Source organism: Schistocerca cancellata, chromosome 7, assembly GCF_023864275.1.
Source record: "Schistocerca cancellata isolate TAMUIC-IGC-003103 chromosome 7, iqSchCanc2.1, whole genome shotgun sequence".
Lineage (NCBI taxonomy): Eukaryota > Metazoa > Arthropoda > Insecta > Orthoptera > Acrididae > Schistocerca > Schistocerca cancellata.
The window spans coordinates 264,538,822-264,563,904 of record NC_064632.1 but is presented as its reverse complement, the minus strand read 5'-3'; the positions used below and the strand labels follow the sequence as shown (position 1 = coordinate 264,563,904).

At 37.4% G+C, this 25,083-nt stretch overlaps 1 protein-coding gene across 1 annotated transcript; it reads left to right on the top strand.

Moving 5' to 3' along the window:
* LOC126092224 (60S ribosomal protein L9) lies at nt 1-23,579 on the top strand. Its single transcript, XM_049907717.1, has 5 exons — nt 1-140; nt 391-529; nt 12,695-12,808; nt 12,906-13,119; nt 23,431-23,579. The coding sequence occupies exons 2-5, from the start codon at nt 392-394 to the stop codon at nt 23,532-23,534; spliced, it is 570 nt and encodes a 189-aa protein (XP_049763674.1). The 5' UTR covers nt 1-140; nt 391; the 3' UTR covers nt 23,535-23,579.
* The last annotated feature ends 1,504 nt before the right edge of the window (nt 23,580-25,083 follow it).

Below are 25,083 nucleotides of genomic sequence, written 5' to 3'. Positions count from 1 at the left end.
CAAATTGAAATTAAGTACTGTCGATATAAAACTTTCATATGTTTGTCTAACCCGATACGTTGTGAACAACTATCTTTGGCGATCAAAGAGGTTCGAGGTTTCTTTCTTCCGGTCGGGGTGGCAGACGCGTGATTAGAGAGGTAATGTTGTTAAATGTTATATCTGTTATAATCTAATTAATAGTCGAAAACCGGTGTTGTGCATAGTGTGAATATACCTTAAAATAGTGTTTAGCTTCATTTGAGAATTTTCCAGGTGAAGTAAATATTTCATATTGCAATTGTGATGCTCTACGTATGGAACCTAACTTAAATTTTCTTTGTTTATATTGATGTTTTTCTGAAATATTTCGATGTATTATTTGCTCAGTGTTGTTTTTTCTACTCTCAGGATGAAGACAATAGTAACGAATCAAACTGTTAAAATCCCCGACGGGTGCAGCGTGAAGGTTAAGTCACGCCTGGTCACCGTCAAGGGACCCCGCGGCGTGCTGAAGAGGTCATTCAAGCATTTAGCATTGGATATTCGTGTAAGTAGTAACAAATTGTGATAATTACGATTAGAAAACATTTAAGTTTAGAAACTATGTGGAAGGTGTTTGTTCGACTCTGCCTTGAGCATTAATTTCACAGAACTCACCGAACCCATTAACATGCGGGTCTGAACAGATAGTGTATTCAACGGGAATTTGTTTAGGTCGGAATACCTTCTTGGTGAAAGGTAGTTGGTGCTTACCACGCCAGTTGGTTCACAGAAAAAGTTGTGTAATGTTGTTCTTTCAATGGTATGTTTACCTTGTGTAAACCCACATCTTACTGTCATTTGACTGTGGAAATTAGAAGTCTATGACAATTATCACTCATGCATTTATCGCTGGATGACAATCTTTTCACGATTTCTTCATGCATTATGATCTCCAGCTATACACCCCCATGTTGCTTCTGTATGTTCTCTCTTATCTCCAGTCCAGTCTGTCAACGAATTTGCTTTCCTGTCTTCTTTAGTAATTTGCAACAAGCATCTCCATTGCTTACTGAGCAACTTCAAGTTTTGTAATAGCTTCAAAAAGTCTAGGCACTGTGGAAATTGTTTGGGAAACACTACTTTACCACAAGTGTCCCCATTTTTACTCTTTTGTTTCTTCTTCTGTAAAGTGATTGATCGCTGTAACTCGAAAACTTGACAGCTGTATCCATAACTAGTAAATTTCTATGATTTTCATTTTAGTTTGTAGCTAAAGTTTGCACTTGGTGGCTCACACGGAGATGTTGGCAACACCTGTGCATGTATGATAAAGATCAAATGAGTAAAATGACGATAAAAACTTCACCCATCAACCCCCCTAGGTGCGGGGGGGGGGGGGATCATATGAAACATTGATTCACATTTTAGCCGTTCTACCATCTTAGATTTCACCCACAGTGTTTTGCAAAGTTTCATAGTTTGTTGCCTATAAATTCAATGCTACGCCCAGATTTACTCTGTTAAGTTATTCCTTTATTTATGTAAACAACAAGCAAACAGTTCAATATCATAATGCAAATGTGATTGAAAAATATAGCTATACTGTGTCTCGGCACACTCTTTTTATCCTGTTTTAAATATTTTGCTTGTGCTGCTTATAAAGCATTTTCTAATTACATCTACATTTACATGATTACTCAGCAATTCACATTTAAGTGCTTGGCAGAGGGTTCATCGAACCACAATCATATTCTCTGTCTACCATTCCACTCCCGAACAGCGCACGGGAAAAGCGAACAACTCAACCTTTCGCGAGCTCTGATTTCTCTCATTTTATTTTGATGATCATTCCTACCTATGTAGGTTGGGCTCAACAAAATATTTTCACATTCAGAAGAGAAAGTTGGTGACTGAAATTTCGTAAATAGATCTCGCTGCACGAAAAATGTCTTTGCTTTAATGACTTCCATCCCAACTAGCATATCATATCTGCCACACTCTCCCCCCTATTATGTGATAATACAAAATGAGCTGCCCTTTTTTGCACCCTTTCGATGTCCTTCGTCAATCCCACCTGGTAAGGATCCCACACAGCGCAGCAGTATTCTAACAGAGGACGAACGAGTGTAGTGTAAGCTGTCTCTTTAGGGGACTTGTTGCATCTTCTAAGTGTCCTGCCAATGAAACGCAACCTTTGGCTCGCCTTCCCCACAATATTATCTATGTGGCCTTTCCAACTGAAATTGTTCGTAATTCTAACACCCAGGTACTTCGTTGAATTGACAGCCTTGAGAATTGTACTATTTATTGAGTAATCAAATTCCAACGGATTTCTTTTGGAACTCATGTGGATCACCTCACACTTTTCGTTATTTAGTGTCAACTGCCACCTGCCACACCATACAGCAATCTTTTCTAAATCGCTTTGCAACTGATACTGGTCTTCGGATGACCTTACTAGACGGTAAATTACAGCATTATCTGCGAACAACCTAAGAGAACTGCTCAAATTGTCTCCCAGGTCATTCATATAGATCAGAAACAGCAGAGGTCCCAGGATGCTTCTCTGGGGAACACTTGATATCACTTCAGCTTTACTCGATGATTTGTCGTCTATTAGTATGAACTGCGACGTTCCTGACAGGAAATCACGAATCCTGTTGCACAACTGAGACGATACCCCATAGGCCCGCAGCTTGATTAGAAGTCGCTTGTGAGGAATGGTGTCAAAGGCTTTCCGGAAATTTAGAAATACAGAATCATCTTGAGATCCCCTGTCGATAGCGACCATTACTTCGTGCGAATAAAGAGGTAGCTGCGTTGCACAAGAACGATGTTTTTTGAAACCATGCTGATTGCGTATCAATAGGTCGTTCCCTACGAGGTGATTCATAATGTTTGAATACAGTATATGCTCCAAAACCGTACTGCAAACCGACGTCAGTGATACAGGTCTGTAGTTCGATTGATTACTCCTTCTACCCTTCTTAAACACTGGTGCAACCTGCGTAATTTTCCAATCTGTAGGTACAGATCTATCAGTGACCGAGCGGTTGTATATGATTGCTAAGTAGGGAGCTATTGTATCAGCGTAATCTGAAAGGATCCTAATTGGTATACAATCTGGACCTGAAGACTTGCCCGTATCAAGCGATTTGAGTTGCTTTGCAACCCCTAAGGTATCTACTTCTAAGAAATTCATGCTAGCAGCTGTTCGTGTTTCGAATTCTGGAATATTCCATTCGTCTTCCCTGGTGAAGGAATTTCGGAAAACTGCGTTTAATAACTCCGCTTCAGCGGCACAGTCGTCGGTAACAGTACCATCAACACTACGCAGCAGAGGTATTGACTGCATCTTGCCGCTTGTGTTCTTTACATACGACATTTGGATTAAAGGATTGTACTCACTTGAAAGAAGAAGCATTGAGCTGTTGATACACACAGCTTTAGGAGTTATCCTTTGATGAGCTTATGCTGCATCTGTTTCTCACTCTAGCTCATCAAAGGATAACTTCCGGAGGTAGCAAGTTTTCTTTCCTTTGTCTGTCCTTATTGACAACTCGCACTTCTGCTTTTTGGTGAATGGTCTTATTTAATCCAATAGTATTTATATTTTACAAACACGTTCCTACATTTATAATGGATTTAGGAATTTCCCACTATCCTAAAATCTAATAGAAGCTGCAGGAATAATATATGGTCTCTTCATATCAGCTAAAAGATTTGTTGATCGATTAGACATTTCTAAGGGGGGTAATTTTTATGCAAAAATGTATCTTGTGCTACAATTCTGATAATTACAGTTTCGTAATATTTTATTTGTGTGAAATCCTCACGACTTACAATTACATAGGGAAAAAATTTCATGCTATAAAAAATAAAAAGGTGTCTGGCAGTTGTCACATGGAATGGTGCAAATCTCATGTGTGGGACAATTTTCAGACAGCAAACATTTGTGTCGAGTCACTTGCATTTTTATAGTGTCTTTCACTTTTTGCCAGTCAAATTCCCCATTAGGTCATACATCATCTTCTAGAATAATTGGTTTCCTTCCAGCTATGCTGCCACTAGTCTTTTGAAATAAGAAAATTGAAAAGTTCTCCTTTAGTCCAAATTCCCAGGGAACACTTGTGATTGTTACGCTGGAATTTTCATTCACTTCTGTTGTTGCTCTTTGTAGCTGGTTCTCAGACTAACCTTGTTTGATGGGTGTTTTCTGTAGCCTTCTTGTTTGATGAGTGTTTTCTGCAGGTTCGTAACTCTACAGAAAATTTAGTTGCTGTCACTGCGATGGTACCATGGAAATTTAAATTAATTTCTGCAACCAAAAGTGGATAGAGAGGAATGATACATTAGTCATCGACTTTGACCCGTGATACAGGAAAGATGCAATGAACATCGTAAACATTATGACAGCTATAACTTGATGTTATTTTGCGATTTTCTTCATACAGGCTAAGGTGCTAATCAGTTCTATCGCCACAAGAGTGGTCCCCCCTCCCCCCACCTACATGTGTTTCGTCAACTCACAGCCAAACTGTTACCTTCCAATCTAACCTATACCTTGGGCTAAGCTAGAGAGCAGTGTGTCACTACAACCAGTCTTTTAAAGCAGTTTAAAGGTGGTGTTCCAGTGGAAACTTACTGAAATACATTTTGTGTTACTGGTAACAGCAGCACCTAGTGCATTGTCAATAGGGCATGGGACTTCTTGCTAAGTTATAACAACTCGGGAACCAAATAAGGCTGTAAAATCATTATTATTTTTTTAGTGACAATCTATTTATTACATTACAAATTTAGATTCACACATGGCTTTCCCGAGTTAACTGTGAAGATACTTCAACATATTCCATGACTTGCTCAAACAAGATTATGAATAATTTGTTTAATTATACCTTCATTTTACAAATACATTAATGTTACTTATTAAACCACAATGTAGCTGCTACTAATTGTTGTTGTTGTGGTCATCTGTCCGAAGACTGTTTTGATGCAGCTGTCCACGCTAATCTATCCTGTGCAAGACTCTTCATCTCTGAGTAACTACTGCAACCTACATCATTGTGAATCTGCATACTGTATTTATCTCTTGGTTTCCTCCTACTATTTTTACCCCCCACACTTGCTTCCAGTACTAAATTGGTGATCCCTTAATGCCTCAGAATGTATCCTACCAACAGATCCCTTCTTCTAGTCAGGTTGTGCTGCAAATTTCTCTTCTCCCAATTCTTTTCAACACCACCTCATTAGCCAAGTGATCTACCCATCTAATATTGAGCATACTTCTGTAGCACATTTCAAGAGCTTCTTTTCTCTTCTTGTCTAAACTGTGTATCGTCATTGTTTCACTTCCATACATGGCTACACTCCATGCAAATTCTTTCAGAAAGGAGTTCCTGGCACTTAAATCTATACTCGATGTTAACAAATTTTCCTTTCATCAGAAAAGCTTTTCTTTCCATTGCCAGTGTACATTCTATAGCCTCCCTACTTTGACAATCATCAGTTATTTTGCTTCCCAAATAGCAGAACTTACCTGCTACTTTTTCTCTCATTTCCTAATCTTATTCCTTCCCCATCACCTGCTTTAATTTGACTACATCCCATTATCCTCATTTAGTTTTTGTTGATGTTCTTCTTATATCTTCTTTTCAAGACACTGTCTATTCTGTTTAACTGCTCTTCCAAGTCCTTTGCTGTCTCTGACAGAATTACAAAGGCATTGGCAAATCTCAAAAGTTTTTATTTGTTCTCCCTGGACTTAAATTCCACCTCCAACTTTTTCTTCCGTTTCCTTTACTGCTTGCACAATATACAGATTGAATAACATCGTGGATAGGCTACAAGTCTGTCTCTCTTCTCAACCACTCCTTCCCTTTCTTGCCCCCCAACTCATGTGACTGGCATTTGGATTCTGTACCAATTGTAAATAGCCTTTTGCCCTCTGTATTTTACCCCTGCCACCTTCAGAATTTGAAAGAGATTATTCCAGTCAACATTGTCAAAAGCTTTCTCTATGTCTACAAATTCTAGAAACGTAGGTTTGCCTTACCTTAATCTAGCTTCTAAGATAAGTTGTAGGGTCATTATTGCCTCACGTGTTCCAATATTTCTACGGAATCCAAACTGATCTTCCCTGAGGCCGGCTTCTGCCAGTTTTTCCATTCTTCTGTAAAGGATTCGTGTTCGTATTTTGCAGCTGTGACTTTTGAAGCTGATAGTTCAGCAATTTTCACACCTGTCAGCACCTGCTTTCTTTTTAATTGGAATTATTATATTCATTTTGAAGTCTGAGTGTATTTCACCTGTCTCATACATCTTGCTCATCAGATGGAAGAGTTTTGTCATGGCTGGTTCTCCCAAGGCTATCAGTAACTCTTAACTGAATATTGTCTACGCCTGGGGCCTTGTTTCGAGTTAAGTCTTTCAGCACGTTGTCAAATTCTTCATGCAGTATCATATCTCCCTTCTCATCTTCCTCTGTGTACTCTTCCATTTCCATAATATTGCCCCAAAGTACATCTCCCTTGTGTAGGCCCTCTATATAGCTCCACTTTTCTGCTTTCCCCTCTTTGGTTGGGACTGGTTTTCCATCTACGCTCTTGATATTCGCATAGGTAGTTCTCTGTTCTCCAAAGATCTCTTTAATTCTCCTGTAGGTGGCATCTACCTTACACCCTAGCCTATGCTTCTACATCCTTGCATTTGTCCTCTAGCCATTCCTGCTTAGCTATTTTGCACTTCCTGTCAATCTCAATTTTTAGACATTTGTATTCCCTTTCACTTGGTTCATTTACTGCATTTTATATTTTCTCCTTTCATCAATTAAATTCAATTTGTCTTGTCACCCAAGCATTTCTCCTAGCCCTCATCTTTTTACCTATTTGACCATCTGCTGCCTTCACTATTTCAGCTCTCAGAGCTACCCATTCTTCTACTGCATTCTTATCCCCTATTCTTGTCCATCATTCCCTAATGCTCCCACTAAAACTCTCTACTACTTCGGGTTCTTTCAGTTTATCCAGGTCCTACCTCTTTAAATTCCTGCATTTTTGCAGTTTCTTCCATTGTAATCAGCAGTTCATAACCAATAAATTGTGGTCAGAGTCTACATCTGCCCACTGGAAAGGTGTTACATTTAAAACCTTGTTCCGAAATCTCTGTCTTACCATTATATAATCAGTCAGAAACATTCCGGTGTCTCCACGACTCTTCCATATATACAACCTTCTTTCATTGTTCTTAAACCAAGTGTAGCTATGATTAAATGAAGCTCTGTGCAGAACTCAGTCAGGTGGCTTCCTCTTTCATTCCTTTCCCCCAATCCATATTCATCTACTATTTTTCCGTCTCTTCCTTTTCCTACTATCGAATTCCAGTCGCCCATGACTATTAAATTTTTGTCTCCCTTAGCTGTTTCTTTTATCTCTTCTCCCTTAGATGTTTCTTTTATCTCTTCATACATTTCCTCAATCTCTTCAGCTGTGGAGCTAGGTGGTATATTAATTTGTACTGCCATGGTGTGTGTGGACTTCATGTCTACTGTGGTTACAATAATCCGTTCACTGTGCTGTTCATAGTGGCTTTTCTGCATTCCTATTTTTGTATTTCTAAACCTGTATTCACCTGACCAGCAGTCCTGTTCCTCCTGCCACTAAACTTAACTTATTCCCACTATATCTCAATTTAACCTATCCATTTCCCTTTTAAGTTTTCGAACCTACCTGCCCAATTAAGGGATCTGACGTTCTACACTCTGATCCGTAGAATGCCTCTTCTGTTTCTTCTGATAACGATGTCCTTCTGAGTAGTCCCTGCCCAGAGATCCCAATGGGTGACTATTTTACCTCTGGAATATTTCACCCAAGAGGATGGAGGCATCATTTAATCATATAGTAGAGCTCCATGCCCATGGGAAAAATTAAAGCTGTAGTTTCCCCTTGCTTTTCGTCTGCCCTCTCAAGAGATACACCTCCGTTGCGGTTGCATATACGGTTCAGCTATCTGTATCGCTGAGGCACGCAATCCTTCCCACCAATGGAAAGGTCTGTGGTTCATGAGGAGTCTGAAGTTATGTACTGCAGTTTCCTTTCAAATTCCGTTGTCTCAAGCAATACTGACAGATTACTGTTGTAACATGTTCTTTTCCAGTGTAATACAAGGCTTTTCATGGCTCTTTATTGGCTAATCTGTATGTTCTTCCAATGTCAGTTGCAGAATTTAATTTACTAAGTATGAGGTTTTTTAATGCTTGATACTTCCAACAAGGAGTCCTGGGGACTGCTATGACTTTAAAATCTTTTTGACAAGCTCCTTTTTGTATGCTACATGTGCTCATCATTTTTTACATATAAGTGACTGCTGGCATACATCCTTACTCTGCTTAAACAGTTGAAAGGAAGTTAATATCTGATCACGTTATCCTTCCACAGTTAATACAAATGTCAAGGAAGCCACTTTGACTTATATTTTGTGGCCAATTATTAATCTACTTGTTTCATTTGCAAGAATGTCTTGTGGTAACAAAGTGTCACAAGTGTGCCAGTATCATGATTTAAAATGCTTAAGCCTCCAATTGATTTTTGAACTGCACATGTTGGAATACAGAAAGGTTATTCTTCCATTCTGTTGACCATGATTGGTACTCATATTCCCAAATGTGCCTTTCAACATTCTTTTGGGAAATTTGGAATTTTAAATCTTGACACTGCAACTTTTCTGCCACATGAGCTGCTTTAAATTAAATATTACATAACATGGAAAATGCATACTATACATTACATTACTTATGTTAATGGTTTATGTCATAGCGTAGTACAAATATAAAATCATAAAGCAAAGTGTGCTTACTTAGTGCTCAATTTCATTTAACGGTTGTTTTATGAACCAGCTTGCAACAAAGTGCAGTTGGCAACAGGAATGCAGTAAAATAAAATTTGTTTCCATGTGTTCACTATGGAATACTATCATGAAATTTGGTGCACACATTAACAAATAGTGTATGACTAACTTACATTTTTTTAAACAAAAAAGGCAGACTTGGAAATTTTCAAAATTAAAAGTGTTTTGGTTTGGGAAAATTTAGCATTTTAATGAATTTTGTCAAGCAGCACATATTTTAAAGCCTATAATAAACTGACTAAAATTGTATTAATTTCAGGCATATATGTCAGACTTTTGAAAAGTCCATTTTAAGGTTTTGAAATGTGGCAAAAATCACATAGTTTTGGAAACTAAAATAATAACTTATAAATAAAAAGCCCAGAACTCTTTAATTTTGGATTTTATCTTCTTTTGATGGGTTGACTAAAATGACAAACAATATTACAAAGTTCTAAACCGTCAAGGTTCAGGCTTACAATGTAGGAAAAGATAGATTGCTACTTGCCATTCTTTTATTGCTTGATTTCATGTGGAACAACTCACAGCATTTCAGGGTAGGCAGAAGCAAATTGAGGTAGGATAGTAAACAATTGATTTTTTTTAAATTATGAAAAGAAAACAAATGCAAAGTAATTATTTATTTGTGTAATGATATATAGAAAACTAATTTATATTTTTACACAAGGTTACATCATGTGATGAATTGCGTTGCAGTTTCTCATGAGTGCAAGTAAATGTGATATTCTGTGCAGAAGACTGTTACTCTTATACTTTTGCAGTCTGTAATACTCTACAGCAGTGTGTCTGTGGTGTTCTACAACAGTGAGATCGGTAACTAACAACTTATGGTACATGAATTTCTCATGGGTTCCCGTTTGGTTGGCTTGGGGTGGGTCATTGGGAATTATTTGTTGGAGGACAAAATGCATTTACATCATCTTCACCGTACACTTATATCTGCATGCTGCAGTCATTCTGATACCTCGCTCTTGCACCTTCGTACTCCATTGTTTGTGTTCATTACTTCGGACCGTGCAGTCCTACCTGAATTAAGTCCATACAGCAATATCCATCTGTGTGGAACTATGCAGATCACACTTAAGTGCTTGACAGAGTAAAGGAAAACATAAATAAAGTGCATAACACTATGTGGTCTATTCCCCTCCTAGTTATTGCAGGTTGTCTTTGTGCTGCAGTGATGTGGTAAAACAAGTCAGCATCTTAAACCTGAAATAGGTTAGTGCTACTCACCACATAGGTGCCGTTGAGTGACAGATAAGAACATTGTAAGAAGACTGCTTAATATTATAAGCTATTCCAGTCCTTCAAATGTAGGAAGAAAACACACACGCACACACACACACACACACACACCCATGTGTGGCCATTGACATCGTTGGATGCTAAGTCCATTGCGCCCAGATGACTGGCCGTGTGTGTGTGTGTGTGTGTGTGTGTGTGTGTGTGTGTGTGTGTGTCTTCTTTGATAAACATTTCCATTGTCTCATAGGCATTTTTTGCCTCCTATTGATGATCAAGGACTTCATGTTTGTTGCCATACTGTTTAGCATCAGAAATCAGTTTATTTCCTGGTATGAACTGGTCACTTGCACCCTGAGTCATCTTCCTCGCTTCATTGTCAGGCTGAAGGCAAACTCGTTTGAATTCTGTCACATGAACATGGTTCCAGTTGTCCTACAGCCTTGTTCAGCCTCAACAGTGAAATAGCTCGCCACTGGCCCCAGTGTAGACTTTCTGCATCTCCTGCAGTAATGCATGGTATTGTTGAGTATTGGAAGTAAACTTGCAGCTTTGTCTGTAGAAAGTCATGACTTTCCAGTAGGGTGTCACATTTTCCCTTGTCCATAAAGTAATTTAATGGCAGTTCTTCTGTTGAGATACGAATGAAGATCTTCGGACAGCCTGGATTTTACTGCCTCACCTTAAACTGTCTGCAATGGAACAGCCTGTTTTTTATATTTTATTTGTTTGTTTACTCTTCCTTGGACCATTCAGTACAACAGTGTTAGGCGTGTCATATGCAATACAGAAATTTAAAAAAATATACTCATATAAAACATAAACAGAGTAAGTTAGGATTAGGTGAGGTTAAAGCAGGAAGTCTGATAATTACAGTAGTCCTTAGTCTCCGAACCTCTCAATCCTCAGATGTGGAGTGTACATGTAAAAACTTGTCACTTTAACTTACATGATTAGGCACATCACTTTCAACAGTTGTTTTCATGTGTTCATATGAAAAAAAATTTTCTTGGCATTTTAGTAAATATATTGTTGTATCTACTACCCAGAGCATCTACATTCTACCGTAGCCAATATATGTCACTTTCCATTTATAATAAAAAAATGCCTTATTTTTTCAGTTGTTGTTTTTAAAGACCTTGCAGTATGTATGAATGGCAGTTGTTCGTACATGTGATGTATTTTAGAAAGTAATGGCATTGCTAATTGTTTTTGCCTTGCTGAACAGCTTCTACAAAACCTGTGGCAAGTGACAGAGGCTAAAATGCATATTTGTGTGGCAAGGAGGATTATTTTATCATTGTGGCAGAAGTAATTGTGGGTCAGTTCACATTTGACCTTTCATTAGATGACAGATGTACAGTTCCTAGGGTTGAACAAAGATTGTATTAGCGTAATAACTTGATACTGTATTTATGTGAGTATAAGACTACCCCCTATTCTTTAAAAGCCCCCTTGAGAAAAAATTTGTTTTTAACATGTTTTTACTAATCAAATGTACAAACTTTTGTTGGTGTAAGGTATGTCTAAAAAGTTACCATTACACCTATATTCTAAACTTATACCATTTATTGGTCATCTGCATCTTGATAATACAAGGAGAAATAAAATAAACAAAAATAAATTATGTATATTAATTTTTATCTTCACTTTTATTTAGCCTGTTGTTCGAGAGACCATTATTTTTAATTATTATCCTAAAGGAGTACTGTGAAACTTGTATCTTCATTGTCACAAATATTTTCTAACTCAGTGGATTTTACTTCTATACTGACACCCTACAGAGGATGAGCAAGCCGTTGCCAGCACTTTGGCTCTAAATAGGTTTTGTATGACACAGAATCTGAAGAGGGTGTATTCTTCATGGTACTGATATGAAACTTTGGCTTTTTCTCAACAGCTGCCAACACAGATTCGGTTCAGATTTATGCCCGAAGCTTCATAACACTTATTCCACAATTCTATGTACATATAAAATGCCATGCAAAGGGTCCTTTGTGCTGTATACAGTTCTGAACTCAGATTGTTATTTTTTTATGCTATGTCTTGCACAATATAAAGGTGAATTTGGTAAGCCTGTAGTTCCATTTCATGTGAACTGGAACACTTGCAACATTGTTCCAGATTTGGAGATTCTTCATTCTTTGCAGGACACCTGTTAACAATACAGCAAATGAGTTGTGTTGCATTTTTGTTGATTTATCTTTTACTTTCTTATAACCTAATAGCTTTATACACCTTATCTGGAATTACTTGCAGCATGTCATTTTCATCTTTTGTCAACCTGTACAGACATTCAAAGAAATCTTAGACTCCTTGTATTGTGGTCTGTGCTGGGTAATGACCCATCTCATCTACTGAAATATACAAAAGTTTTTAAAAATACTATATTTTTATTATGAGAATATTTTATAGGGTGGTTTTGACACAACAGTGTTAAACTCTTTAGAGTACATATTTATGCCTGCTGTGCCATTGCCAAGCGGTGTATTATGTACCTTAAGTTTCTGCTAAATGTGGTTAGTCACAAAAAATCAACTGTGTTTTGGTAAATTCAATGCACAAGTCATTATTTTTTTCACAGATGGTGAACCCAAAACTTCTCAAAGTAGAAAAATGGTTTGGCACCAAGAAAGAGCTTGCTGCTGTGCGTACTGTGTGCTCGCACATTGAAAACATGTTAAAAGGTGTAACAAAGGTAAGAAATACCTCTTAATTCATTTTCAATTTGGTGACATGTTAACTGTGATTAGTTTTAAGCTTGTGTTTTGCTTATTCTCACATTTGTTTTTCAGGGTTTCCTCTACAAAATGAGGGCAGTATATGCTCACTTCCCTATTAACTGTGTAACAACTGAGAACAACACAGTTATTGAAGTTCGTAACTTTTTGGGAGAGAAATACATTCGTAGGGTGAAAATGGCCCCAGGTGTTACTGTGACAAACTCGGCAAAGCAAAAAGATGAATTGATAGTTGAAGGAAACAGCATTGAAGATGTTTCCCGATCAGGTAATTATTGCTGTGGCATTTTCTCATTGTAGGTAGGGTAAGTCTTCCATTTCAGTGTGTAGAATATGTAACCTATTTTCTCGTATTGGTTTTCATATTTTGTTCTGCCTTTCTACTTCTGTGAGATTGTTCTTTCATGCTTTTTAATATTGTTTGATATAGATAGATTGAAATAATTTAATGACTGTCATTTGATAGTGGCAGGAATGGCATTGCCAGCTGGCACGTAGCATGTCATGTGCCACCAGAGATCGCAGTTTCCTTTGCCATTGGTGTAGACACTTGACATATTCAAAAGTAAATAACTGGCATTGCATGAATATAACTCTGATATTTATTCTGATATTTTTTATTACAGTGTGTTACGTAGCAGCCAAAAGTCTAGATTTATTGTAAATTACACACATTTAACACACGTCCTCATGGCTGTTGAATTTTACCTTGTGATTACATCATTAATGTTGGTACAGAATCCATAACTGCTGGTGTTTGTTCCAGCTTGTAAGTTATATTTCATTGTAAATAAGATTGCAAGGTAAACGCAGAATTGTAATACACAAGAGTGATCTTGGAATATTTTGGTACACATTGTGTTTTTAATCATGCACTATAGAAAAATACATGTTGGGAAGGGGACAAAATGTAATTCGTACCAGCATACTAAATTACAACAGTTACTTATAGCTTATCTCAAATTTTAACCTCTCACTGGTGTTTCCAGTAAGTCATCTTAGGTATCTAAATGTTGTTGACGGTGTTGTATTTGAAACCTTAATAGTTCTAATCCAAGTTGGTGGTATATTGCTGATATCAAAACCACATTACTTCTATTTCTAGCCAGTTTGTACAAAACATAGACAACCCTTTTCATGTCATGTGTAAATTTCTTGTGAATGGTGACACGTGGGCCTTTCTGGTCCACCACCCCAATTCATTCACATTCTGTTGTTGTGACTGTCTAAAATGTTGACATTCTCAACTTTCAGATGTGTAACTACAAATGTAAGGGTGGTATAGGAACATTTACACCTGTGTTTGTTCCAACAGTTTTATTAAAAACTCATTTCAACGTAATTATATGAAACAGATGTAAAATGTCCCAACTTTTCTTGGATTATAGTGAAAATTAAAAAAAAAAAAAAACTTTCTTGTCCTTGAACAATCAGGGAAAATCAATCCTTATTTCTACAATGAATATAGCACATGACACAAAATGACTTAGTACTTGAGGGGGGAAAATGACTGCAGGAGGAACCTAGTTGTATCCTTCAACAATAATTATTTTTCTACTTAGTCTTCCAAAATGAGAAAACTCAAACTAGGAAATTAGGATACGCTTTGGTATAACAGACAAAGTAATGGTTAAGAATTGGTTATCATCAGTCTCCGAGTAGTTGTACCTGACTAGAAATTTTCATCACGAAAGTAAACGCAGATTAGTGGCAAGAGATAGTATAACATTTAGTTTATACAAAATAGCAAAATACCATGAAAATTGAAAATAATGCTCCATGCATTGCAGACTGGCAAACATACATCATTATCTACCTCATCCACCCAATTATATTTTTTAAGGCAAGAAGTGCAGATTTTATTTGAACATTACACACAAACAGGCTCTCAGCAGTCGACAGATTTATTAGTTGTCTTCCTGCACTGATGACAAAGATGACAGTATTTTCTTTTCTCCAGCTTATCATCCATCGGAATGGTTGAGGTGGGAATCTCAGTTTTTGATATTTTACATATCCAAGATTTGACATCATTATTCATTGAAGTATTTGCTGTGTTGCTCTCTTGTGTGGTTCTGCAAGCTGCATCCTAGGTGTTTGATAAGTTCCCTTGGGATGGCAACAAAACTTTTGTGGACAGTACGGAAGCTTATCATGGCAGTGTTTAGTATTCCACTAAATTCACAAAGATGCCATCTCTCATCCTTTTGTTGTGTTTAGTAAATTGTGCATTTGTGATTCAGTGTGTCAATGCCTCCTTGGTAGCAGTGTAAAAAAAGTTGCATTCAGATTTACCATTTTCATCAATTCCTTTACAATGATGCGTAGATGATACAATGTTCAAAACCTTGTTGCTTTTCACTTTAGAGAAAAACGAGGAACTTTTTCCATCTGGGGAGAATCTATAACGTGAATCATTGAGGCGTTGTTTTTTTTGTGATGGTGGTGAACTGTGGTGGTAAATCCCTTTTATTTTTCTGCGTGGTACTTAAGTAGATCAACCCTCTTTTACCAAGCTCATTCCCAACCTTGACTGAACAAACCATTTGTCACCTGTCACTTTTCGGTTGCTGCCCTGAATTGGGGCTGTTACGAGAAAAGCTCAAATTGGGACCAGTTATGTTTTTTCTGCTTCTCTATGGATTTTGCCATCCTATCCTGTTCCTGCGTATACATAGGTATTGAACATTTAGCTGGTATCAGCATCAGCTAAGTTAATCATCTCTATGCCATAATTTACTGCTTTGTTTGGCATTTGTACATGAGCTCTGCATAATGCCCTAAAAGCAAATAGGGTTTGTCACAGTAGTTCAATCACTAACTACTTGCTTCTTCTGGCTGTGTGCCACGAACATAGCATAAATTTCTGAAGTAGGAGCAGCAGGGTCACATTTAAGTCTCTCTGCTGTAGCAGCATCATCAGGTCATAGTGCTTATTTTATAGCTGCAAAGCGACAAAAAGACGTGGCAGTGTGAAAAATAGGACATGTTTTACACCCAGTGCAAAAGAAAGACTGGTAGTTTTCATGGTTAAATTTGTATTCTGCGATCAGTAACAATAGCGCAATGAACACGTCCACTTTGTCCTTTGTTATATTGTAGTAGTTCCATATGTTGGGCAAACTAACACGTGACTTCGTTTCATGTATTGAATTGCCAAATCTCTTTTGTTCGCTCTCCATCAGCGAACAGTTTTCAAAAGTCCAACACAGGAGGTTGTCTGTTGATTTTCATTGTCATCTTCATGAAACATACTTCTATCATTGTCATTATCGTCGTAGAGGTTCAGTGAGCATTGCCAAAATGTTCACCAAAATCTGCTTCATCAACTCGAGGTATTTTCCTCAATGGACACGGTCTTTACCTCTATGTGATTACTCTGCTATTCATAATAAAGAGCCTGGCAGAGCGTTCAATGAACCACCTGTCTCTCTACCACTCTCAAATGGCACGCAGGAAAAACGAGCACTTAAAATTTTTCTGTGCGAGCCCTGATTTCCCTTCTTTTATTGTGATGATCATTTGTCTGTATGTAGATAGGTGCCAACAGAATGTTTTCACAATCGGAGGAGAATAGTGGTGGTTGAAATTTCATGAGAAGAGCCCGTGGCAAAGAAAAACCTTTGTTTTAATGATTGCCACTCTAATTGACGTATCATGTCTGTGGTACTATCGCCTGTTTCACAATAATACAAAACAAGCTGCCCTTCTTTGAACTTTTATATGTCATCCATCAGTCCCACCTGATGCGGATCCCACATTGCACAGTAATACTCCAGAATATGGCGGTCAGGTGTGGTGTAAGCACTCTCTTTAGTAGACCTCTTGAACCTGCTAAGTGTTCTGCCACGAATCACAGTCCTTGGTTGGCTCTACCCTTCCAATTCAGGCTATTTGTAATTGTAATGCCTAAGTATTTAGTTGAATTTACAGTCTTCAGATTTGTGTGACTTATCACATAATCGATATTTAGTGGATTTTTTAGTACTCATGTGAATAACTTCACACTTTTCCTTTTTCAGGGTCAATTGCCACTTTTTGCACCATTGAGATATCATATCTAAATCATTTTGCAATTCATTTTGGTCATATGATGACTTCACAAGATAGTAAATCACAGCATTATCTACAAACAATCTAAGAGAGCTACTCAGATTGTCTCCTATGTCATTAATATAGATTAGGAACAATAGAGGGTGGGAACACTTCCTTGGGGAATGCCGGTTATTATTTTTATGTTCTACTCAATGACTTTTCATCTATTTCTATGAACTGTGACCTTTCTGACAGGAAATCGCGAATCCAGTCGCACAATTGAGGTGATAGTCCATAGGCACGCAGTTTGGTTAGAAGATACTTGTGAGGAGCGGTGTCAAGCCTTCTGGAAATCTAAAGATATCAATTTGACATCCCCTGTCGATAGCACTCATTACTTCATGAGTATAAAGACATAGTTGTGTTTCACAAGAACAGTATTTTCTGAATCTGTGTCCGTAAATTGTTTTCTTTGAGGTACTTAATAATGTTCAAACACAGTATGTTCCAAAAACCTACTCTAAATCAGTGTTCGTGATATAGGCCTGTAATTGAGCGGATTACTCCTACTTCCCTTTTTGGGTATTGGTGTGCCTTGAGCAATTTTCCAGTCTTCAGATACAGATATTTCTATGAGCAAGCAATTTTATATAATTGCTAAATATGGAGCTATTGTATCAGCATACTCTGAAAGGAACCTGACTGGTATACAATCGGGACTGGAGGCCTTGCCTTTATTATTTTTCATTGTTTTAGTTTTCAGTTAAATTTTTGTGATTTTGACTGGTAAGAACCAATACTCTAACAAAGGATATTATTGTATCCCGCTACTGGAGAATGATACTGCAGCAACAAAACATGAATGGGAGAAAAAAACTAAAATAAAACTTAAGTTGCAAAGGAAATGTGCCTTATACAACAAAACAGTGCTCATACAAGTGTCTGCCAACAGTAAAGTGTGTCAAAGGCTGTAGGAACACTATGCAATGCTTTATAACAACAAATTGCCTCTGATGAGCATGATGTGACAACTGTTTAAATTAGATTTGTTTGAGCAGTTGCGGGCAGGCTCTTGCGCATGTGCAGTTGAGTCGCGTATGAGTAGTACCTTCTCCTGCTTCTGGTTACGGAAGTGTGGCTGGGCACCACTACTTAACATTGCCCCGGTTCGGAAATATCGTAGATCCGGGGCTGATGCACAGAGCAGTCAGAGTTGTAGTGGGGAGGTGGGTTGCCTCCACGTGACCTGTGTTTACGTTCAGTGATTTTGTTGTTTCCTCTTTGTTTATTGCTCTCACGTTAAATGATAACGAAATAGATTTTTGTGGCGGGGAGCTTTCAAATGAATTAAAATACGTTCGCTTAATTATGGCAGGCTAAAATATGTTAATAGTTTCAGATTTTATTTCCACCTTTGACAGTCAAGCATTAATCGCCTTACAGAACAATGAAGTTATTTTTGCTGGTTTTATTAATCCTTTGCACTGAGGCAGTCAATTTGTTTAATTTCACACTATTGGCTAGTTTCAACTGTTTGCTGCATTTCAAGTGCACGTATGGCATTATGCTATAATAAAGAACCAAACATGAAAATTTACATACGGATGTGCATTTTAAGCTAAATTATGCATTTTAGTATGGTTCGTGAAATCCAGATGCTCTTGAAGTATCCTTTGATGTCTTGTTCTTTTATAACATAATGTAAGAACTTTTAATGTTTTACACGTACGAACATATGGGCTTCCTGCATCATCATAGCTGCTCAAGCCCAGTGACGCCAGTTGTCTGGCGCTTTCTTGCAACTGCTGAAACGAACCTATTTCTAACAGGTTGAGGGAAAATATTGCGAATGGTGGTTACATTCAAAGCAGATTTCCTTTTACGCAAGGTGAATTATGTGCGAGAATGTAAGATGAATTTCTTAAATCACAAAGCGTTTGACTCTCATTTAAAAATCAACTCTTTGAGGATGACCATTTAGAAGTATTTTGAGCTCAGGTGATGAGACATTTGTGTCATTATTAAAAAAATTTACTGGCTTATTTGTGTGTGTATCTTAAAGTACAACACTCGCAAGAAAGATCAACATTATATGTGGAAGCTTAGCTTCTCTTCCAACTTATTAATCTTCGAGACCAGTATTATATGTGAATGCTATGTATATTAATTTAAGCCATTAACTTTTCTTATTTGTGTATTCGCGCTCCTTAAGAGTGATCTTGCTATTGGCTGACTAAATCACATGTCCTATAGCTATCAGCAGCTGGCGAGATAACGTGAATGAGCTGTGACGCTTACAAAAGCGCATCGCAATCTCAATTTCAATACTTTGGAAAGTGACATGCGTTATTTGGTGGAATTCAAATTTATACCTTTGTAATACGAAAATATGTATCGTACGTTATGCTGCTCATCAAACGTCTTTCAAAACGTGTTTTTCCCCCTGAGTTTCGTTTTCTAAAGTGCTGGGAAATTATACGTCAGTATATAAAACCATAGACATTCAAAGGATTGATGACTTTTACAGTGCCGAGGAAGAGTATACTGTCACTTAACACGGAAAAGTGTATTTTTAACCAGGAAATCCCGGATTTTTTTTTCCTTCTCCACGTATACATCCTGTTTAAGCAGCTTTGGTACACCGAGGGTATCTACTTCTGTGTTTCTGATCTTTGCAGTTGTTCTTGATTGTAATTCAGGAATATTTACTTTGTCTTCTTTGGTGAAGGAGTTTCAGAAAACCATGTTTAATAATTCTGCTTTAATGTCACTGTCATCAGTGACTTCACCGTTGTTATTGCGCAGTGAAGGTATTGATTGTGTCTTGCCACTGGTGTGTTTCTGTACAACTTCTTTCCAGCTTTCTATATCTATAACTACTTGAGTTTCAGTGCTCTCTATTAGGACTTGGATCTCTGGTTTTTTCCCAGCACAGCTATGACAGTTCACAACTACAATACCGATCATTTCTACAACTACCTTACTGTGTCTCACCTGCCCACTTTTAGACGGACACCCTTTCTGTGGTTTCCTGAGATCCTCTAACCTAAAAAGCTGCCAGTCCCTTACACACACTTCCCACTACCCGTGTAGCTGCTTCCTGTATGTAGTGGACTCCTGACCTGTTAAGTGGAACCTGGAAACTCACCACCTGATGGTGCAAGTCAAGGAATCTGCAGCCTACAGTCACAGAACTGCCTGAGCATCTGATTCAGAGGAAAAAGCAAAGTTTTATCTTACCTTGAAACAGCTGAGGCTCTAACAGTTACACCAGTCACTCAACAAGTAATTAAAATGTATTAACGTTGGCTCTCGAGGCTCTCATGACCTCCAGTGTTCACAACGCAACCCCTTTAACTTCCTGCGTGTGTCACAAAGGTCTACATGTCACAAAAAGGGTTAAGTTTACTCCAGGTGATGTGTAGCAACTATTGCCATTTCTATAATTGTCTGGAATTGAAATAATTTTCCCATTGTGGCCAGTTAATAACGTTTATGTAACTGTAGGCACTTTGTCAGGGACTGTTGAAAGTATTAACAGCAACATGTGTAGACCGTGTACTACACATTTTTTAACAGTGAGCTACTAAACTGTTGTGAAATGTGACAATTCATGTGCTGATGGCATTAGCAGTTTTATTTGGTTTGAAGTGTCTAGTTTCGCAAGGCTTGTGTGCTTGTTTGGCTCAGTTGTTAAGTACCGGTCCAAAGGGCCGAGGTGTGATCTCTGGTCAGTTCTAGGATTGTCATTTATGACTCCTTTCACTTGGAGCAACAATTGCAAGATTTATACACTCGGGGAAAAACCTGGGAGAAGACCAGGAGAAACCTGGAAATTTTTCGTTGTTTTACTTTTGGTTAAATTTTTGTAATTTTGATTGAAATCATTTATACTCTAACAAAGAATTTCATTTTAGCCCATTACTGCAGAATAATATTGCAGCAGTAAAGCATGAACGATAGAAAAACACCAAAATAAAACAAAGTGCGAAGAAAATGCGCCATTTACAACCACCAGAAACACAGTACACACACAAGTGTATTCCTGACAGCAAAATTTATCAAAGGCTTTAGGATGAAAACTGTGCAACACTTCATTACAACAAACAGCTTTTGATGAGTGTGAAATCACAACTGTTGAGACTGAGTTTCATTTGGTTAGTTACCAGCAGGCTCACGCACACGAGTAGAGCTGAAGTCTTGTATGCGCAGCGCCTTCTCCCACTTCTGGCTACCCATAGTGTGGATGGAACTGTTTGCAGGATTTCAAGAGCACATATTCACCTAATGGCACATAAGCCATAATGCAATAATAATGAACCAAACATGAGATAATAGAGTATTGGTACTTAAAGCTTAGTACCAGGTGTGGGCCTACAGTGTGAATCTGGACATATGAATGTGCACTTTAATAAGCCTAATTGTGCTTTTTAGTATGGCTTACAAAATTCCAGTGGTTTTGGAGTATTCTGTGACATCCTGTTTCTTTCATCACATAATGTAAGATTAATGCTACGTTTTTACGAACATATGGGCTTCCTACATCATTGTAGCTGCATACATGCAGTAACGCCTGTTCTCTGGTGCCCTCTGGCAGTTGCTAAAATGAACCTGTTTCTAACAGGTCGCAGGAAAATATTGTGAATGGTGGTTTGAAAAGCATTACTTTCAAAGTGAATTTCTTTTAAGCAAGATGAATTATGTTACGCGAGTGAATGTGCAATGAATTTCTGAAATCACAGAGCATTTGACTCTCATTTAAAACTTTGAGGACCAGTTACTTCGAAGAATTTCGAGCCCACAAGACCAGACACACGTCATTATTTAAAATTTTACTGGCATATTTGTGTGGCATATCTTAAAGTGCAACACACATAAAAAGACAAATGTTATATGTGAAAGCTTAGCTTTTCTTGAAGTTACACTATGTATATTAATTTAAACCAGAAACTTTTTCCTACTTGTGTTTTCACATTACTTAACAGTGATGTTGCTATTGGCTGACTACATCACGTGTCTTATGCTCTGAATATGTGCTGTCATCAGTTGACCAGATCCCGTGACATGAATTATGACTGACTTATAAATGCACATTGTAATCTCGAATTCAGTGCTTTGGAAAGTAACATGCTATGTTTGGTGGAATTGGAATTTCTACTTTTGTAATACAAAAATATACAGCATATACACCAGTGTGTAAAACACTGACCATCCAAATGATTGATAGTTTTACAGTTCTGAGGGAAGTATACTGTCACCTAATGTGGAAAAAGTGTTTTTAATTGGTAAATCCGGGGAAAATGCAGGAACTTTTTTTCCTTTTTACGTGTACACCCTGTTGTTTTGAAAATATATCATTATTAAAGAACTAATAAAATATTTTTAAAGCTAAATGTTCTCAGTTACAAATTTAAAAATAAAAACACTTGAATTGTTTTTGGGAATTCAACCCCTAAGGGGGTGAAATAGGGATGAGATTTTTTTATGAAAATATTTTATTATGAAAGCATTTTTGAAGCTAAATCTATGAAAATTTGTATTTGACTTCTCTGTTAGAAATAAAACGTACGCATCACTGTTTTTGGTCAGACGAATTCACTGACTCATCGCCCAGTCCAAACGACTAAGGATGGATAGAAATTTGATGTTTGGAGAGAGTGTGGGTCTTATACTGTAAGCATTGTCCAAAACTCCACCTCTAAGGTAGTGAAATAGGGAATGAAAGGCCTTCTGAAAGTATGTCGGAATTAAGGGAATTTTGAAGCTGGAACTACGAAAACTGCTATTTGGTTTCTGTCAGGAAATAAAAATACGTGTTTCAGCATTTTGGGGAATCCAGTCACTAACGGAGTAATATAGCTGCTGGAAGTTTTTTGAAAATAGATAATTACTAAAGAACTACTGAAGGATTTTATTGCTGCGTCTATGACAATTGGTATTTGACTTATTGGTTAGAAATTTAAAAAAAACTACATGTTTCAGTTTCTTGAAATTCAGCACCTGCAGGGGTGCAGTAGAGGATGAAAATTTTTAAGAAAATATTTTGTTTCATTAAAAATTAATGTATGAAAATTGGAATTTCTCTTCTTGGTTAGAAAGTGTTGACATATTGTAAGTCTGCTTGTGTTTGTATATGTGCGGATGGATTTGTGTGGGTGCGAGCATATACCTGTCCTCACCCCCCCCCCCCACCACCACCACCACCACCACCACCACCACCACCACCAAGGTAAGTCTTTCCGCTCCCGGGATTGGAATGACTCCTTACTCTCTCCCTTAAAACCCATATCCTTTCGTCTTTCCTGATGAAGCTACCATGGGTTGCAAAAGCTTGAATATTTGTTTGTGTTTTTTATTTTATTGTGTCAATCAACCTACCAGCGCTTTCTCGTTTGGTAAGTTAAAGCATCTTTGTTTTTTATATATAAAGAAAAATAATAGTTATACTTACTATTTATGTCTAACCTGTTGCTTGTGTTAGTGATTTTCGAAGCACACTTTCCACCGGTTTTCAAAAGCATTTTCTTTTTTTGTTCTGTTTCAGCTGCCCTTATCCAGCAGTCGACGACAGTGAAGAATAAGGACATCCGAAAATTTTTGGATGGTCTTTATGTTTCAGAAAAAACAACAGTTGTGCAAGAAGATTAAAATAATTTGTATAAAAGACTATTATTAAAATACAATTTAAACTGAGTTTTCTTTGGTGTTTTGCTTATTCCTTTAACTGGTGATGATACTGATGGTTCATTATCTGATAGTATAATGATTTGATAATGGAATGTAGAACAAACTGTAAGTTGGTGGAAATGCCACTGAAGTATTGAGTTCATGCTGAAGTTCATCTCCGTAGATCCACCTGCCCTTTGGCTGTCTGTTTATATTTTCCTGTGTAATTATTCATTTTGTGGATATGTGATTTGGTTTTCTAATATTTAATGGATGCTATCCTTATGGAGGCTCTGAATAAAAAATTCTATGCAGGGCAGTGCATTTAATCTAACACTGAGCGAAATTGTGACTTGATATCTTAACCATTACGTTAATACACATAAAAGTAGTGTCTCTGACTAACCTTAAAACAGAACAGTGGGAGCAGGAGACAGCTAAATGTGAGCTGTTTCAGCAGTAGATAATGACCAAATAGATACACGGAATAGTGGTTGTGTGCACATACCAGAGTATATTGCTATGCTTTGTGTGGCGTGTGTAAGTTTCTGTTACTGTCGTCAGTTCATATACTGGTTGAAATGTAACTATGTTTACTTTCTAGCCCATAATCGAGCTGTCTCCTCCTTTGTCACTACTTTCTCAAATCCACAATGCCTGTGAATGTACTTATCTTATTGTTGCCTCTTTTTATACTGAGTTGCAGGTATGTGGCTATATATGATGACAAAGGCAAATCGCAAACAGAAAGTTTAGTTGTTTGTTTATTGTCATTAGAGTCCAGCTTTTGGTAAAGTCGTGCCATAAATTTTTCCCCGTGGATTTTTTATTCTCCATTCATTTGTTGTCTTGCCAACCAATCTAATTTTCAGATTTGTTATGTGAAAAGGAACAATGTTCTCATTTAAAAAAAGAACAGAAATGTTGACAGCTAAAAATTGGTAGAAATTCATTTGTATGTGTGTAGCACTTGCTGAGAACGCAAGAAAAGTGAGTCTCAGGTTCTATTCAGTCACTCATCAACCAAGAGAAGACATCACTGACTCCTTATGAATGATGTGGAAATAGGCATCCCTTATCCCTTTGAGAGGCAACTAGGAGTATAACATTTCAGAGACCACCCACGTAGAACATCGGGCCTAGGAAACTCACCATTTATACCATTATTTAAAGTGTTAATGGCACATAAGTAACTGATGTGTCTTCAAGAGTAATACATACTAAAAAGGACAGGGCTTCAAGATTTATTTTCCATATTTACTTTAGTTCTTTGGTAGATTATACTTCCTGCCATCATTGTTTTAAAATTTGTAATCATCCTCCTAAGAAAGAAGTGCGAGGTGACTTACTGAGCAATTTCTTCCTTTTGAGCTTCCAAAATTTCATTCTCATGCACAAATGTGGCGTATTTGGTGCAGAACTTCAGCAAACTGCGAAACCTAACAAATACACACATGAAATTGCGTCTGTGCAATCATATTGGGTCGGCCATTAGTGATAGCAGGTGTGCATTTGGTAATATTCACACTTG

Coding starts and splice junctions, on each gene's coding strand:
- LOC126092224 (XM_049907717.1), top strand. CDS start 392: ATGAAGACAATAGTAACGAATCAAACTGTTAAAATCCCCGACGGGTGC. Junction 530..12,694: donor ATTTAGCATTGGATATTCGT/GTAAGTAGTAAC, acceptor TTTTTTTCACAG/ATGGTGAACCCAAAACTTCT. Junction 13,120..23,430: donor TGAAGATGTTTCCCGATCAG/GTAATTATTGCT, acceptor GTTCTGTTTCAG/CTGCCCTTATCCAGCAGTCG.